Source organism: Pseudophryne corroboree, chromosome 3, assembly GCF_028390025.1.
Source record: "Pseudophryne corroboree isolate aPseCor3 chromosome 3, aPseCor3.hap2, whole genome shotgun sequence".
NCBI classification, from domain to species: Eukaryota; Metazoa; Chordata; class Amphibia; order Anura; family Myobatrachidae; genus Pseudophryne; species Pseudophryne corroboree.
Window position 1 is genome coordinate 452964381 of NC_086446.1, and position 18007 is coordinate 452982387.

Here is an 18007-nt window from a genome sequence, read left to right on the forward strand (position 1 = left end):
AGCTCTGATTGGCTCACGGGCCGGCGCCGGGCACTGCCGATTAGGGCAGCGGGAGGCACCGCGGGAGCTTATGAGCCGCATGCGGAGATAGAAAGAGATGCATGTGGCTCGAGAGCCGCGGGTTGGTCACAGCTGGTGTAGTGGAAGGTGGCGGCCATCCCGTGACCCTTGGCAGTAGCGTGGCCCAGGGGGCACATGGCATTCTGCCCCCCGGGCCAGTCCGCCTCTGGTCGATAGGGGATATAGATAAATGATGGCTATTTCAGAGATCAAACTCTACAAACAAATGGATTTGCCCAGAAGCCTGAGCGTGACTCAGATGAAAGTGCAGAGCTGTCCAGCTTTGAGCTGTCAACTACAATTTGAAAAATACTATTGAGATTTCATTTTACAGGTCTTGAAAGATGGACATTGAGGGTTTCTACATGTTAGCATTCACTTCAGGCTGTTCATAAAACTTTAGCACCATGTAACACTACTATGGAGTTCCAAAGTAAATTATATGACTTCTTGCCATATAATGGAGTTCAGTAGGCGCATTCAGTGTACATAGTATACTATGCTGCAGTGCAGGCATGTTTTGATAACTCATTTCATTCTAACACTCTGTTAAAAGCTAGAATAAAGTATGAGGTTTGTCTACACCTTTTCTACACCTACACCTCATAGTGTGTACGAGCCTTTAAAGTTATGCTGCCCCGAATTCAAATTAAATTATTACTTAGACCACATGTTCTCAAACTCGGTCCTCAGGACCCCCAAACAGTTCATGTTTTCCAGGTCTCCTCACAGAATCCCAAGTAAAATAATTAACTCCACCTGTGGATCTTTTAAAATGTGTCAGTGAGTAATGACTATACCTGTGCACCTGCTAGGTGACCAGGAAAACATGAGCTGTTTGGGGTCCTGAGAACCGAGTTTGAGAACCTTTGACCTACTAATTACAAATTGGGATTATCAATGCAGGGGTAATGGATTACTAAAAGAGGGTAGAGATAATCCTAAATAATTGCATAGAAGGCTAATAGGACTAGGTATACTGTAAGTATGTTTCACTTTGCTCTATTCATGGCACTCACTTTCGCCAAACCAATACTATTCTGCCTTCCATCTGCAAAGGGTGGTAAATCTAATACGGACACTACCACATGTAAACGTTTATCTTGTACTTTAATGTTATTGCGAGTCTCACACTGACAAAGTATCCACTTGTTCCTTCTAGGATATGTGCCGTATTACCATTATGTACTGCTCAATGATTAAAGAAAGAGCTGAGAAATTGTCAGATAAAGGGAATCCAGGACAGGCTGCAAACAAGGTACATTAGTAGTCTGTGTGTACATTTATATCATCTATATGTTATATGCATGTGTGTTTTATATCAGTGTTCATCATTGAGGACTTTCCATTTGAGCCACATGGATGTAAAATGTATTGTTACCAATATTTACTTGATAGGAAAGAGGAAGGAAAAACACAGTATGCATCTCCTGTGCCTGCCCACTGTGCTAAATAATATATATATATATATATATATATATATATATATACACACACCAATGGTAGCGGCACTCCAGGACAGCCAATATATTCAAAATATCTGTGTCGTTTTATTGCATATCATCAACGTTTCGGGGTGTTACCCCCGAAACGTTGACACCCCGAAACGTTGATGATATGCAATAGAACGACACAGATATTTTGAATCTATTGGCTGTCCTGGAGTGCCGCTGCCGTTGGTGTGTATGCTGGAGAGGTGCTGTCCTCTCATAGAAGGCACCCAGGCAAAGTATCCTTGGTATCCAGGTGGAGTGCCGGACCCAGCTATACTATATATATATATATATATATATATATATATATGCTTATTTTATATCAGTTAGTTTGTTCTATATCAGTTAGTTTAACACTATTTCTTTTATAGGCAGGCTTCAACACAGAGAAAGGATCCCTTGTCGACAGAGATCAACATAGAAACAGATACACAAATTATATCTCTGTGGAGCGCACTTCTTTAACATATTAGGCAATTATTTGTCTAATGATAATACTTTTTTTTATATGTATAGATAGATATAGATAGATAGATAAAGAGAAGGTGTCTTTACACATTTAGACACCCATATTAAAAAAACACATGTTTTTATTGTTAAGACAATGTAGTTCAAAATCACATTTGCAATAAAAATGATAATTGTTTCCTTACAAAGTAATATTGATCATTAGGAATACAATTGTTTGTTCAGTTTATACATTTAAAATTAATAATAAAGATGCTTTCATCCAACGCGTTTCGTCTTATAGCGACTTCTTCAGGGGTGTTCTTTGGGGTGTAACCAGGAAAATAAAACAAACAAAAAATAAAAAAAGGAACAATAATGAGAAGAATATGCACATTGAAAACAGTTATTATATTTCTATTGTCCAAATAGTCTATAATTCAAGAAGGCTATTTGTGTAATACGTTAAACAAGTGCGCTCCACAGAGATATTTTATATATATATATATATATATATACATACATACATACATACATACAGGACTACAAATAAGAGTACTAGGCCCAATCAATGTGCACTGGGTTATCGCTGCACCCCCTGGTCAGTGAAGGACACAACTTTGGTCTTACCCAGTTATCTCACCTTTTGCTGATTGAAATTGAAGCCTCTGATAGCCATCATGTTGTTGTTTATTTCGCACCTAGTCATGGCTAAGAATCTGTTGGAAATATCTGCTGCCCTGGTGCAGTTTCTAGTTCAACTGCCATCTTCATAACCATAGGGTTATGGGTCGTTGGGTTGACACACATTAGGTCGACATACATTGGGTCGACCACTAAAGGTCAACATGCACTAGGTCGACAGGGTGTCTAGGTTGACAGGGTAATTAGGTCGACATGTGCAAGGTCGACAAGTCAAAAGTTCAACATGGTTTTTTTGACTGTTTTTGGTGTCGTTTTCTTCGTACAGTGACGGGGGAACCCCAATTAGTGCACCGCATCCCTTCGCTTTGGGCAAGGTGCCCATTAGTAGTCCACGTGGATCGTAAAGTATGAACAAGGTAAAAAAAAAAGTGAAAAACTCATGTCGACCTTGCACATGTCGACCTAATGTCCTAATTAACCTAGACATCCTGTCAACCTACTGCATGTCGATCTTTAGTGGTCGACCCAATGCATGTCATCCTAATTCATGTCGACCTAACGACCGCAACCCAACCATAGTATCATACACACTGCTTAGCATAAAAAATACTGCTTTTAAACTTTAAACCTGATTCTGAGTCGGACCCAATGTCAATGCAACACGAAGTTGGTTGATATTTTAAGTCAGCACATGTATCCGAGTGAAACAGAGCATGTGTCCTGATTGTTAGCGCTCAGAGACACATAACAGATTTGGACGCAGTAGCTGTGAAATTCATTGGGTGTTCCTGGTAAGAAAGGGGGTGGCTAAGCAGATGCAAGCATGTCGCAGGTGTGACACTGCACGCGGCCGCTCACACTTCTTGCAAGATCAATCTAAAGCATGTGTTTATTATGTTAAAAAATTTTGAGCCTGAGACGACTCTTTACAATTGTCTCCTTCCCTCTGGAGCACTTTGATCTATGACTCTTTATTTATTTGCTCAGTTGTGCCTGGTGGTTAATAATATTGAGCAGCTGCGGTTGGTGGTGCGGTCGCTGCCTGATAAGATGGACTGGGCATCTCTGGAACGCAGAACGTCTGATGCCATAAGCGCAGGGCAGTTTGAGCACACACTCTATGACCAGCTGAAGAATGCTGTGGCATGCCTCGACCGTGAGATCCGAGGAGTGGTGCAAGCCCTTGCTCAAAAAGTAAGCTCCACTTACTTTTGTTAAACTGGCCCAAAGAAAGGTTTCTGCTCTCCATAGCATTTGTATATTTACCCCAGAACTGAACTTTATTTTCCCTTTCCACAGTTGGACTCTGGCATTGCTAAACACCTTCATTCCATAGCCAACAGCAGTGACTCCCGCAATCCCAATGATGTGAGTATGTCCGAGGCTCACACCTAGCTCTGCTTATTGATGAATGTTTTAGTCACTAGAGATCCTTGCCTACAGTATAAGCAAGATTATTCTACCTTTCTTTGGTCTAACAGTTTGATTTTCACATTACAGACCATCATCCCGCTGATGAAGTTCTTGGAGTCAGAGTTAAAATACATGAACCAGAACCTAGTACAGGAAAACTTTAACTGGTAAAGAACCATATTTAGAATTACCCTAAACTAATTCACTCCTCATAATGCACCCACGGCTGTACATATTCTAGGTCTGTCTGCACCCATTTATATTTCTCGTTATCTCTCCAGGAATATCCTCTAGTTATTTCCCTTCATTTCCATGTTACCTTCCGGATACAGAGCTCATTTCTTGTATGTTCTGTTTTGTTCCTCTCACAGCCTCCTGTCTTTGTTGTGGTCTCACATCCTAACAGTCATCTCCAACCTGTCCGGCCAGACCATTGCTTCCCCCCGCTACTACCAGAGGTTGCATGCAGCACTCAAGGTGATAATTCCAGTTCTATATATCAACTTCTTAGGCGCTGTTTTACTGTTTTAGATTTCTCAGAAAGTTAATAACTATTTCACGTTATGGCAGTCCCCTAGCTGTATTCACCACTGACCAGGACTGTAATTGTCAGGCTTTCTGTTACATACATTCTATATCAGGGCTGGCCAAACCGGTCCTCGAGATCTACCAACAGTTCATGTTTTCCAGGCCTCCTGGAGATCTGTAGAATTGTCAGTTAGGAATGAATGCAGCACATCTTAATTAGTAATGACTACACCTGTGCTCTAGCTAGGTGGTCTGGAAAATGTGAACTGTTGGTAGATCTCGAGGACTGGTTTGGCCAGCCCTGTTCTATATGATTCTCTATTGCCATCAGAGACATATGTAGTAGCACAAATCGTATATAATTAAAAGTATTAGTTTTAAATCATATATTTCTGATTGTAGTGCGGACTGCATACAAAGAAGAATGGTCTTTCCCAAGGCAAGACAGTGCTTTACACCAGTTTAATAACAAATGCATGTAGTTTTGTTCTCAAAGTCATTATGAATATGATCACTTTTAAAGGCTAACTAAAAAGAATTCAAACTTTCAGAATTATAAGGCCCCTTCAGCGGGTGATGTTTGCCTTGTACTAATTGTATGCTGTTATTTAATTTTTTTTCTCCTAAATCAATGAACGGCTACCACCCTGTCACTTTTGCTTGTAACCTATGGCAGAAAGCAATCGTGGAAATTTATTCCTCTATATGTTTAATAAGAGCAATGTAAGAATTTTCGCTTTTCTTCTTGTCCACTCAGAACTTGGAGTTATGTTTCCACGCAGAGGGCTGTGGATTGTCAATGGACTCTCTTCACACTGCTACATTCATGGTAAGTGCAGCCAAGTATCAATTCTTGTCCCAGAATATACCGTATATGACGTGCGGTGGGGTGAAGCAGGTGAGGCAGAGCCTTTCCTGACATACCGATGTTTGTGCCAGAGTTTTGACTGTATAAAGTATATGAAAAATACAAAGAATATGTTAGAAATATCTTCTTTGCATTATTCTAATTATTTTTATAGCCAAAACTCTGGCGTAAAGAGTCTATGGCAGGTGAGGCAGTGCCTCACCTGGCTAACTTTGCTGCACATCTCTGATCAAAACTCACCAAATTTCCAGGACTTTATACTGCTGCACCTGTGTATAATGCCCACATGTATGCTTTGGCTCATATATTGCATGTAAATCTGGCTCTGGTGTTAGTCAGTGCCTCCTGAGCCATTTAGCTCACTGCACGTCCCTGCGGACCTCATTTGTTAGTATTGTACAATGATAAAGTATAACATTTCATAAAATGTAGAAATAATCAGTAGGTTCCAATACACAAATTTATAAAAAATTCATAAAAAGCAACACCAGTGTCCGTTATACATAAGAATGTTCTTTGGTTAATCGCCCCCTACCAACATAAAATGGGGGTCAAGATAAGTACAAGTGAACCGATATTTCTTTTGCGATCTCCTCCTTCTATTGTAAGATTGGAGATCACATCACAAAAGACAGATAATCCAACGTGTTTCGTCTCATGCTGACACTTCATCAGGGGTATATCGCACTTAAGGAGTTACCATTAAAGTATTGTACCGTAGAAAAAAAATAACTCTTGGACACCCACATCCACCAAACAGGCCACAAAGGATTAAACACGTGGCCAATAGCGCCCGATTGTTTCTAAAAAAGGCATATGATACTTAGGAACTCAGGTTCACGGTAAAATTTTGAGAATATTCTACCATCTAGTAGAATGTGTTGTGTACCCTAGTATCACACTTGTGCTATACCTTTGCTGCATGTAGCAGCGTTCTGTAGTGGGACCACGGTGCATATGCACCCGCTGCCAGCCCCATAAAGGTGTGTGCATAGTAGTGTAAAGGACACATCTGTATGTTTATGTGTGTGTGTTTGTGTATGTGTGTATATATAATATATATATATATATATATTTAGAGGAGTTTGGGGATTGAGTGTGGTTGAGGGGGGAGGTGGGCCCAGATATATCACTGTGCCGGGCCCCGTGATCTCTGTTGCCGGCTCTGCATATAACTATACTGGGCCAAATCAATTCATTTCAAATTTAAATAGACTTAAGGTTTTATGCACCAAGAAAGACAATATAACTTACTGTTATTTATTCATGTTTTACAACTATATGTGTGAGAATCAGGAAGCGAGAGATTTTGTGAGAGTTCTCCTGATTGTTTTTTTAAGTGGCAATCGTGTACATGGCAAAATCTAGTTGATGTTGCCATGTAAATGGTTGCCACTTTAAAAAAAATAGGAGGACTCTCACAAAATCTCTTGCTCCCTAAATTTTGAAACCTTATTACATTCCCCCCCATCTATTATTTCAAAGCGAAAATAACACTAAAAACAGATATTTATACGTAACAGAAATTCTAGAATTTAATTCATTCAGCTTTGCTGCAGATAGCTGAGAAAATCTAGTAGATCGGGGATGTTAAAGAGAGAACAAGAAATAGGCACATTGGTGATTTGTTTTTTTATTAAGCAGTCCTTAAAACACTGGTGTAAAATTGATTTAAAAACATACATTTTAAATGTCAGCTGTAAATCCATACAAAAGTGTATTTCTGCATGTGTCTGGTTGTGTAAATCCATATTTTACATAATTTCACTTGCTATCTCTCTTCTGTACATGTGCCATAATATGCAGAGCCAGCCCTAACCAATATGATGCCCTAGGCAAGATTTTTGCTGGTGCCCCCTTGCACATATGCTAGTTCTGCCTCTGACCCTGCACCCCTTTCCCAGCACCATCACCCCTCACCCATAGCAGTCCTCATTTTGGTGCACCTACCCCCTATATTTTAAATCGGAACAGTGTGCACATTCAGTGCGCAGCCCACAACGTGGTGGCTTCTTGCTGGAAAGTGCATGGCCACACAATAATAACCCCAGTTGAAATTACGCCTCCCAGTACTGCAACTTTATTTACATTATATTATGCAATAGTGTCTCTTATTCACGTTACATCACACAGTAGTACCACGGTACTCCTCACAGTAGTGCCCCTTATTCACATTACACCACACCATATTGCTCTTCATTCACATTAGGCCACACAGTAGTGCTCTTTCTATACGTTACGCCACCTTATACACCTTATACACATAATGCCGCACATTAGTAATGCATTTCCCATGCAGATAGAGCCGCAGTCACAAACAGAATCTAGGCATGCTGCATATAATTTTAATCCGCAGAAGCTGCTTGTGCCCCTAGGCATTCCAAATGCCCTAGGCCTATGCCTAGGGCCGGCTCTGATAATATGTATATGATAGTAGAAATACCCGTACTCCTTTATACTACATCTTATTACCTTTTTAGGTTATTTGGTGCTTGGGTGACAGTGCCTGTTGTATTTCTCTATCTCTTGTCTATGTTTACTCAACAGCAAGCGAGTGAGACTCTAATATTAGATTTTCCCATGGCTAGAGTTACCTGTAGCCGATCAGAGCATTAGAATGTTTACATGCTAGATCACTGTTTCCCAGCTCCAGTAATCATGGAGCTCTACGAGCGCATGACTTCGGAGTCATCTGACTGGAGCACAGGTGTGACAATAATAATTTGGTTCTACTATTTTGATTTGCGATTCTTAAGGGAGACATTGAAAACACGAGTATTGTATTTGAGCAACACTTGGCTAGACCAACCTGTAATTAGTCAGATCAATAAAATGTTCACATGCTAGACCATTCTGTAATCAGAGCATTAAAATGTTCACATGCTAGACCAGTGGTAGCCAACCTTGGTCCTCGAGAGCCACCAACAGTTCACGTTTTCCAGCTCACCTAGCAGGTGCACAGGTCCAGTCACTGACACTTTTTAAAAGATCCACAGATGGAGCTAATTGTGATATCCTGCCTTGTACAGTGAGGTGTGGAGGTAATTCACTGACCTGATCTGGTTCTCTCAGTTCTTCGGCCAAATCGTTACAGTCTCCACTACAGATTTGCTGGTGGTTTCGGAGATATAGATGAGAAGCACAAGCCAGGTCTGAAATATGGCATTTAAGGCCTCTATGAGGCGTTTTATTTAAATAACATAAATGGTAAGAAAGAGGGATACTACCTGTAGGGTGGGTTCACACAAGAGGTAGAGCAATGAAGGAAAACAATAATAGAGCGTAGAATACGATAAATGTAATCTGAAAACTTGTCATGTAAATAATTAATCACTTTCAGTACAAATAGTCACAATCAATCAGCATATCAAATAATATGAATGACGTTTCAAATATTAAAGTAATATCTCATTACATTAGCAAGAACCATATACAAATCATATATCAAAGCAAGAACCATATACATATCACTATGACAGTTCAACATACAAATATCCCTGGAATATAGTTCCAGCACACGTGAGTTCAGGGTGCGATAAGAGATCCCAGTATGAGGTCAATAGCAATTTGAATTGGTATATATATATATATATATATATAAAAAACCCAGAAAAGGTCTAAACTTGGTTTTAGCCACTAAATGGTAGAGCAGGGGTGGGGAACCTTTTTTCTACCAACTATTTGGATAGTTATAAAATCCTTTGGAGGCCATAAAAGAATTATCAACTTAAAAATTAGCCTGCCTCCAGTAGATATGCTCCTTAGTGGTTGCCAAAAATGGGTGTGGCCACATGCCATACAGGTCATGGCCAATAAAAACGGGACGTGATACACATATGCCCCCAGTAGTGCAGTGCCAGATACACATATGCCCCCAGTAGTGCAGTGCCAGATACACATATGCCCCCAGTAGTGCAGTGCCAGGTACACATATGCCTCCAGTAGTGCAGTGCCAGATACACATATGCCCCCAGTAGTGCAGTGCCAGATACACATATGCCCCCAGTAGTGCAGTGCCAGATACACATATGCCCCCAGTAGTGCAGTGCCAGATACACATATGCCTCCAGTAGTGCAGTGCCAGATACACATATGCCCCCAATAGTGCAGTGCCAGATACACATATGCCCCCAGTAGTGCAGTGCCAGATACACATATGTCGCCACAGTGCCAGATACACATATGCCACCACAGTGCCAGATACACATATGCCGCCACAGTGCCAGATACACATATGCCGCCACAGTGCCAGATACACATATGCCGCCACAGTGCCAGATACACATATGCCGTCACAGTGCCAGATACACATATGCCGCCACAGTGCCAGATACACATATGCCCCCACAGTGCCAGATACACATATGCCCCCACAGTGCCAGATACACATTGCCCCACAGTGCCAGTTACATATTACCCCACACATGCCCCCCACCCCACTGTGCTGCTCACCGCTGCTGCTGTGTGTGTGTCAGGGGACGAGAGTGCAGCATGCGCCTCTCCTGCCCCATAGTGTTCAGTCCGACTGCTGCATGTCTCAGTTTTCTGGGGCCAGGCAGGGAGGAGAGTGCAGCTATGTGGGTGGCTGCGTGTAGGACCTCAATCCAGCCACCGTTTCGTGAGCCAATCAGAGCTCGTGGACCGGCAGTGGCGGCTCCTGATTGGCTCACGAACCGGCAGCTGGTTTGAGATCCTACACGCCGCTGCCGCCGGACATAGCTGCGCTCTCCTCCCTGCCCTGACAGCTGAGACACACTGCTGCCGGACTGAGCACAAAGGGGCAGGAGAGGCGCACGCTGCGCTCTCCTCCCCTGACACACACACACACACACACACACACACACACACACACAGCAGCGGGCCGGAACAAGTGGCTTTACGGGACTAGGGGGTCATTCCGAGTTGATAACTAGCTGCTGTTGTTCGCAGTGCAGCGATCAGGCTAAAAATGTGCATTTCTGTGCATGTACCGCAATGCGCAGGTGCTTCGTACAGGTACAATGAACATCGTGGGTTTGCACAGAGTCTAACGAACATTCCTGTCGCACGGCCAAATGCAGGAAGATTGACATGAAGTGGGCGTTTCTGGGTGTGAACTGACCATTTTCAGGGAGTGGTTAGAAAAACGCAGGCGTGGCAGAAAAAACGCAGGCTTGGCTGGGCGGGTGTGTGACGTCAAATGCCGTCCCTCTGTCGTTAGAATCAACGCACACGAAGAGTAACTACAGGGCTGGTCTTGTTTTGCACAAAAAGATTTTGCAGGCGCTCTGGTGCACAAGAGTTCGCACTTCTGCAAAGCTAAAATACACTCCCCAGTAGGCAGCGAGAATGCGTTTGCACGGCTGCTAAAAACTGCTAGCGAGCAATCAATTCGGAATGACCCCCCTTATACGGCCCGCGGGCCGGAGGTTCCTCACTCCTGTGGTAGAGCGATTTAGAAGTATTTACTACTCTACGGAATTTAATCCATAATGGCCCTCATTCCGAGTTGTTCGCTCGGTATTTTTCATCGCATCGCAATGAAAATCCGCTTAGTACGCATGCGCAATGTTTGCACTGCGACTGCGCCAAGTAACTTTGCTATGTAGAAAGTAATTTTACTCACGGCTTTTTCATCGCTCCGGCGATCGTAATGTGATTGACAGGAAATGGGTGTTACTGGGCGGAAACACGGCGTTTTAGGGGCGTGTGGCTGAAAACGCTACCGTTTCCGGAAAAAACGCAGGAGTGGCCGGAGAAAAGGTGGGAGTGCCTGGGCGAACGCTGGGTGTGTTTGTGATGTCAACCAGGAACGACAAGCACTGAACTGATCGCACAGGCAGAGTAAGTCTGAAGCTACTCCAAAACTGCTACGAGGTTTGTGATCGCAATATTGGGATTACTTCGGTCGCACTTTTAAGAAGCTAAGATACACTCCCAGTAGGCGGCGGCTTAGCGTGTGTAACTCTGCTACATTCGCATTGCGACCGATCAACTCGGAATGAGGGCCAATATACGTTTGTTGCAAGAATCAATGTAACAGTGACCAGTGTTGCAGCTCTGAAGGGCGCTCTTTTGCTAAGGGATGTGCTAGTGAACACTTTACATGGTGCAAGCTGTAGCAGGAGATTACTACACTTTAATCAGCCTAGGAAACATTTGCACTGCACAGATGCATAACTATACAGAGGTTCTCAAACTCGGTCCTCGGGAGCCCACACAGTGCATGTTTTACAGGTAACCCAGCAGGTGCACAGGTGTATTAATTACTCACTGACACATTTTAAAAGGTCCACAGGTGGAGCTAATTATTTAACTTGCGATTCTGTGAGGAGACCTGCAAAACATGCACTGTGTGGGCCCACGAGGACCAAGTTTGAGAACCTCTGCATAACTATATATCAGAGCTCCACAGTGAGTTCCTGTCCACAAACCTCCGATTTATAGGCAATTGAACTCAGCTACAGACAATAGAGGTATATGGTGGTAAATGTATGAAGCAGTGATAAGAGAGGAGAAGCGAGCCAGTGGAGAAGTTGCCCATGGCAACCAATCAGCATTGAAGTAACATTTATAATTTGCATACTATAAAATTATACAGAGCAGCTGATTGGTTATCAAGGACAGCTTCTCCACTGGCTCACTTCTCCTCTCTTATCACTGCTTCATACATTTACCCCATTGGGTGGCTTTAGAGATGGACAGGCTGTATTAGCAGTCTTGTGATCCTGAAGTTATGATAATGCTACCCATTTATTTGCACATTCAAGGTATGGTGGTTTGAATAATCCCTCACACTATGCAGGCTGTGGCATGGTATGCACTTGTTTTACAGCTTGTATCATACTGGGAGGGGTAGGCAGGTTATATGCTGCTAATAGCTGCTTGGTGCTCCCCTTTACTGTCTAACCAAAAGTCTCTCAGTCCCTATATGCAGCAGGTATTAGTGCTTAACTGTGGCACTGGCTGAGGTACACTTTAAGGAGGTTGATATGGTCTGAAATAGTTCAACAAAGGCGGAGTCTGTGAATAGTGTGCAATAACAGAGTTCAAACGCACCACACACAGCTTCCAAAGTAGTGGCAGCTCATATTTCCCTTTGCTGTCAACTGGATGCAGTTTGTATCAGTACTACCAACAAGTCTTTGGCTCCAAGATTCTGCTAACTTCTGCCTGGTGAAGGTTTATAGCTTCCAACACTGCTGTCACTCTGTCCTACTCACATCCAATAGATAGGGTGCACTCTGTCTGGGACTGCTGCAACACCCACCCCTCTCACACTACCAACAGCTGGACACACTGCAGGGAACACTCCATGCTGACACTGCACACCTCCCACCAGATGCAGGGCATATTTAACCTCTCTGGCTTCTCAGGGCAACATTCCATGCCTGGGATTCCTGCTCCTTTGACATCCAATCAGGTGACAGCAAGGAGACCTGTGGCTGGCAACAATGTTTTCTCCCTGGGCTGCATTAACCCTTGCTGTTCCTGCAGTTTCTGTAGTTTTTGTAGTAAGGGCTGTGTGCAGCATATCTCAGCCTTTCTGGCTGCAGAGGCAATCTGTATTGTCGAAGCACTAGACAGAAGTAATAAATCATAAAATATAACCTTTATTGAGAATATATTAAAATAGAATGTACATTATTGGTAATATCCCGGACCACAGTGAAACATAGAGTTTAAAATTACAAAGACAAACATATAAGTGAATAAGAAAGTTATTAAGAAATGTGAATAAAGTATTAAAAACCGTTTCCACATGTAATTCTTAATGTGCAACCCACTTAGGGTGGCTGTATCAATGTATATGTTTTGATCGGGTACTAATTATTAAGATACTATCAAAAAGCTGTCTGTTCTATGATAATTGATCCGACTGATAATTGTCGTACATGCACCCCTTACTCAACTATAATTACCTCAAAAGGAGTATCTCTAATAACAAGGCTGTGAGTATAGGTGGATGTGGTAATACTGTTGGCCTTCAAGTTGAGGGATAATGTGTTTAATAGAGATCACTATTTCAACCTATCCCCTACTACTATATTCCCAAATCACATTCCACTAGGGAGTAAATCTCCATATAGCAGGGGCTTATCATATTAATTATTAATGTCCCTGATGGAGAAAATATATGCTCTGATTATACACGTAGAGGGAGTTGCTTTCAGAAATGTAGCAGTACCAATTTTACATGTATTGCAGCTCACATTTACGTCAATATTCGGTATTCGTATTAGATCTGGTTAGACGCATATGGAATATTGCTTTCATTAGGGGTGTAGCAACCCCAATTCTATTAGAGAGCAGGCTGCCTAAATACAGCTTGGTTCCATTTTTTAAGATAGTTCAAGATCCAATTTTTTACTTGAATGTAAACTCCAGTATGTCAGAGCATTAACAGTATATCGTTAGTACCATAGTATAGGGGATATAGCAATTATATTTTCCACACATACATGAAGGACCCTTAGTACCTTTAATACAATAACACAGAGTATATGTAGGAGCTTATTTATTTGGATAGGGTTATGTATCACGTAATTTGTATAGCCAAAGGAGGGTGTATCTTACCCTATCTCAGTGGCGTAACTACTGCCCCCGCAGTCCTCGCGGTGGCTTGGGGGCGAGGGGCGAGGGGCTGCGGGGGCGCCACTGATTTAGAACAGATTGACATGCGGACGAGCGTCCGCATGTCAATCTGCGATCTCCTCTCCCTCCTTGCTGCGGTGCCTGCTCCCCCGGCTCTCCCCCCCCATGTGTTGGAGGGACACGAGCGCATCGCGCGTCTCTCCTGTGTCCCTCCTGGCTCTCCCCCGGCCGGTCTAAGGAAGCAAGTGCCGTTCGTGAGCTCTGATTGGCTCACGAACGGCACTTCCTTTATTAGACACCTGGGGGAGAGCCAGGAGGGACACAGGAGATACGCGCGATGCGCTCGTGTCCCTCCAACACATAGGGGGGGGGGGCCGGAGGAGCAGGCACTGGGGCATATACCCGGCACTGGGGACATATACCTGGCACTGGGGGGGCATATACCTGGCACTGGGGGCATATACCTGGCACTGGGGGCATATACCTGGCACTGGGGGGGCATATACCTGGCACTGGGGGCATGTACCTGGCACTGGGGGCATATACCCGGCACTGGGGGGCATATACCTGGCACTGGGGGGGCATATACCCGGCACTGGAGGCATATACCTGGCACTGGGGGGGAAGCAGGCACTAGGGGGGAATATCTGGCACTGGGGGCATGTACCTGGCACTGGGGGCATGTACCTGGCACTGGGGGGGCATATACCCGGCACTGGGGGCATATACCTGGCACTGGGGGGGGCATATACCCGGCACTGGGGGCATATACCTGGCACTGGGGGGGAAGCAGGCACTGGGGGGGAATATCTGGCACTGGGGGCATATACCTGGCACTGGAGGCATATAACTGGCACTGGGGGGGCATGTACCTGGCACTGGGGGCATATACCTGGCACTGGGGGCATATACCTGGCACTGGGGGGGAATATCTGGCACTGGGGGGGCATATACCTGGCACTGGGGGGGCATATACCTGGCACTGGGGGGGCATATACCTGGCACTGGGGGAATATACCTGGCACTGGGGGGGCATATACCCGGCACTGGGGGCATATACCCGTGACTGGGGGGGCATATACCTGGCACTGGGGGGGGAAGCAGGCACTGGGAGGGAATATCTGGCACTGGGGGCATATGCCTGGCACTGTGGGGGAATATCTGTCACTGGGGGCATATACCTGGCACTGGGGGGGGGGAATATCTGGCACTGGGGGGTCATATACCTGGCACTGGGGGCATATACCTGGCACTGGAGGGGGGGGATATCTGGCACTGGGGGCATATACCTGGCACTGGGGGGAGGAATATCTGGCACTGGGGGGGAAGCAGGCACTGTGGGGGAATATCTGGCACTGGGGGGGGGGGGGGGGGGCATATACCTGGCACTGTGGGGGAATATCTGGCACTGGGTGCATATACCTGGCACTGTGGGGGAATATCTGGCACTGGGTGCATATACCTGGCACTGTGGGGGAATATCTGGCACTGGGAGCATATGTGGCACTGGGAGCACGGCCCTAGCAACAAGCACTACCCCCTAGCAACGAGCAGGACACCCAGTGCATGAAACCCCTGGCAACGAGCATGACACCCTGAGCATGAAAACCCCTGGCACCGTGCATGGAACCAAGAGCATGAAACCCCTGGCAACGAGGAGGTAATTTAAAAGTAATTGGAAGCCTTACTGTAGAACTTAATGTGTAATGGGCATTACGGTGTGTGGCATAATGTATCACGGACATTGCGGTGTGTGTCATAATGTATCAGGCATTACGGTGTGTTGTATACTATATCACGGGCATTGTGGTATGTGGTATAATGTCTCAGGATCATTGTGGTGTGTGTCATACTGTGTCACAGACATTGTGTGTGCTATAATGTATCAGGGGCATTGCAGTGTGTAGCATAATGTATAACTGGCTTTGCGATTCCTGTCATAATGTGTCACAGGCATTACGGTGTGTGGCATAATGTGTCGGGGGCATTACGGTGTGTGGCATAATGTGTCGGGGGCATTACGGTGTGTGGCATAATGTGTAGGGGGCATTACGGTGTGTGCATATTGTGTCATGTGCATTATTGTCAATGATCGCAAAAACGCGCCATGGCGCGTATTTTACCCAGAAACAGCCGCCCGGGACTCACATTTAGAAGATGAGCGGGTCCCACAGGACGCGCTCATCTGAATATGTGTTTGCATGTGTTAAGCCTGTCAGCGGAATGCAGGAGGTGACTGGCTGTTTCCTCGGCCAATCACCTCCTGTAGTCTCCATCCAATCACAGCCTGCAGCATCTCCCGCTTTGAATCCTGCTCCCCGCCAGCACATGAATCTGTGCTGCAGGGCTAACAGACTGGCCCCGCTCATCCGGCTCCACTGCCGCTCTGCCGCCAGCACCCTCCTCTGCGACTGGGAGTACAGCTCCGGATCTGCCCGCCGCCACCCCCCTACCCGGGACCCGCTCAACGCCCCACCGTGACCCGACAACTACCTTCCAGCAGGAGCCGTCCGGGCTGCGCAGCTCCCGCTGTAGGTAAGCAGTAGACAGTGCTGCATCGCCCCGCTTCAACTGGAGTAGCTGGTGCAGATGCGGGATGTCCGGGGGCTGCAAGCTCCGTGTGTGCAATGTGAGGCCGCTCAGAGTGTCAGGGCCTCACTGACACCATTTTTCTGACAGCACAGTGCAGTGAGTGCATTGGCACAAGTAGCCAGCCGGCGCCGCAGCATGAAGGAGCTATCTGTGAAATCGCAAGCAGAGGCTGGCAAGAAGGAGCTCCTCCGATCGCTTCCCCTGACGGGCTGGCCACTGCTAAATATACCAGTATATCAGTACAACTGTGCAGTGACACTGACTTTCCCATTGCACCTGGGGCTCCACTACTTTGACACAGTTGGAACTGATTATCGGTATATTTAGCAGTGGCCAGCCCGTCAGGGGAAGCGATTGGACGAGCTCCTTCTTGCCAGAGAACAGCCTCTGCTTGCGATTTCACATAGAGCTCCTCCAGGCTGCGGCTACTACAGGCGCAGGCTGGCTACTTGTGCCAGTGCACTCACTGCACTGTGCTGTCAGAAAAAATGGTGAGTGTCAGTGAGTTGCTGCTGGGGGCGGAACCACTTGTGTCAAACGGCCCCTTCGTGCAACTGGAGGTGATAAGTGAGTGGTTACTGCAATGTGCCTCAGTGCTCTACCAGGCGCATTGTGTATAATAACGTGTTCTACCTGGCGCAATGTGTATAATAACGTGTTCTACCTGGCGCAATGTGTATAATAACGTGTTCTACCTGGCGCAATGTGTATGATAACGTGCTCTACCTGGCGCAATGTGTATGATAACGTGCTCTACCTGGCGCAATGTGTATGATAACGTGCTCTACCTGGCGCAATGTGTATGATAACGTATTCTACCTGGCGCAATGTGTATGATAACGTGTTCTACCTGGCGCAATGTGTATGATAACGTGTTCTACCTGGCGCAATGTGTATGATAACGTGCTCTACCTGGTGCAATGTGTATAATAACGTGCTCTACCAGGCGCAATGTGTATGATAACGTGCTCTACCTAGTGCAATGTGTATAATAACGTGCTCTACCAGGCGCATTGTGTATAATAACGTGTTCTACCTAGTGCAATGTGTATTATAACGTGCTCTACCAGGCGCATTGTGTATAATAACGTGTTCTACCTGGCGCAATGTGTATGATAACGTGCTCTACCTGGCGCAATGTGTATGATAACGTGTTCTACCTGGCGCAATGTGTATGATAACGTGTTCTACCTGGCGCAATGTGTATGATAACGTGCTCTACCTAGTGCAATGTGTATTATAACGTGCTCTACCAGGCGCATTGTGTATAATAACGTGTTCTACCTGGCGCAATGTGTATGATAATGTGCTCTACCAGGCGCATTGTGTATAATAACGTGTTCTACCTGGCGCAATGTGGCTGATAACGTGCTCTACCAGGCGCATT

The 18007-nt window shown here is 45.2% G+C and overlaps 1 protein-coding gene across 3 annotated transcripts in view; it reads left to right on the plus strand.

Moving 5' to 3' along the window:
- Window positions 1–18007, plus strand: part of UNC13D (unc-13 homolog D) — a 178364-nt gene that overhangs the window by 122996 nt on the left and 37361 nt on the right. For all 3 annotated transcript variants that reach the window (XM_063960576.1, XM_063960575.1, XM_063960577.1), the window contains 6 exons: window positions 1223–1318; window positions 3633–3839; window positions 3945–4013; window positions 4146–4225; window positions 4430–4535; window positions 5344–5415. In XM_063960576.1, the coding sequence (XP_063816646.1) occupies window positions 1223–1318; window positions 3633–3839; window positions 3945–4013; window positions 4146–4225; window positions 4430–4535; window positions 5344–5415 (630 nt within the window). The remainder of the gene's footprint in view (window positions 1–1222; window positions 1319–3632; window positions 3840–3944; window positions 4014–4145; window positions 4226–4429; window positions 4536–5343; window positions 5416–18007) is intronic.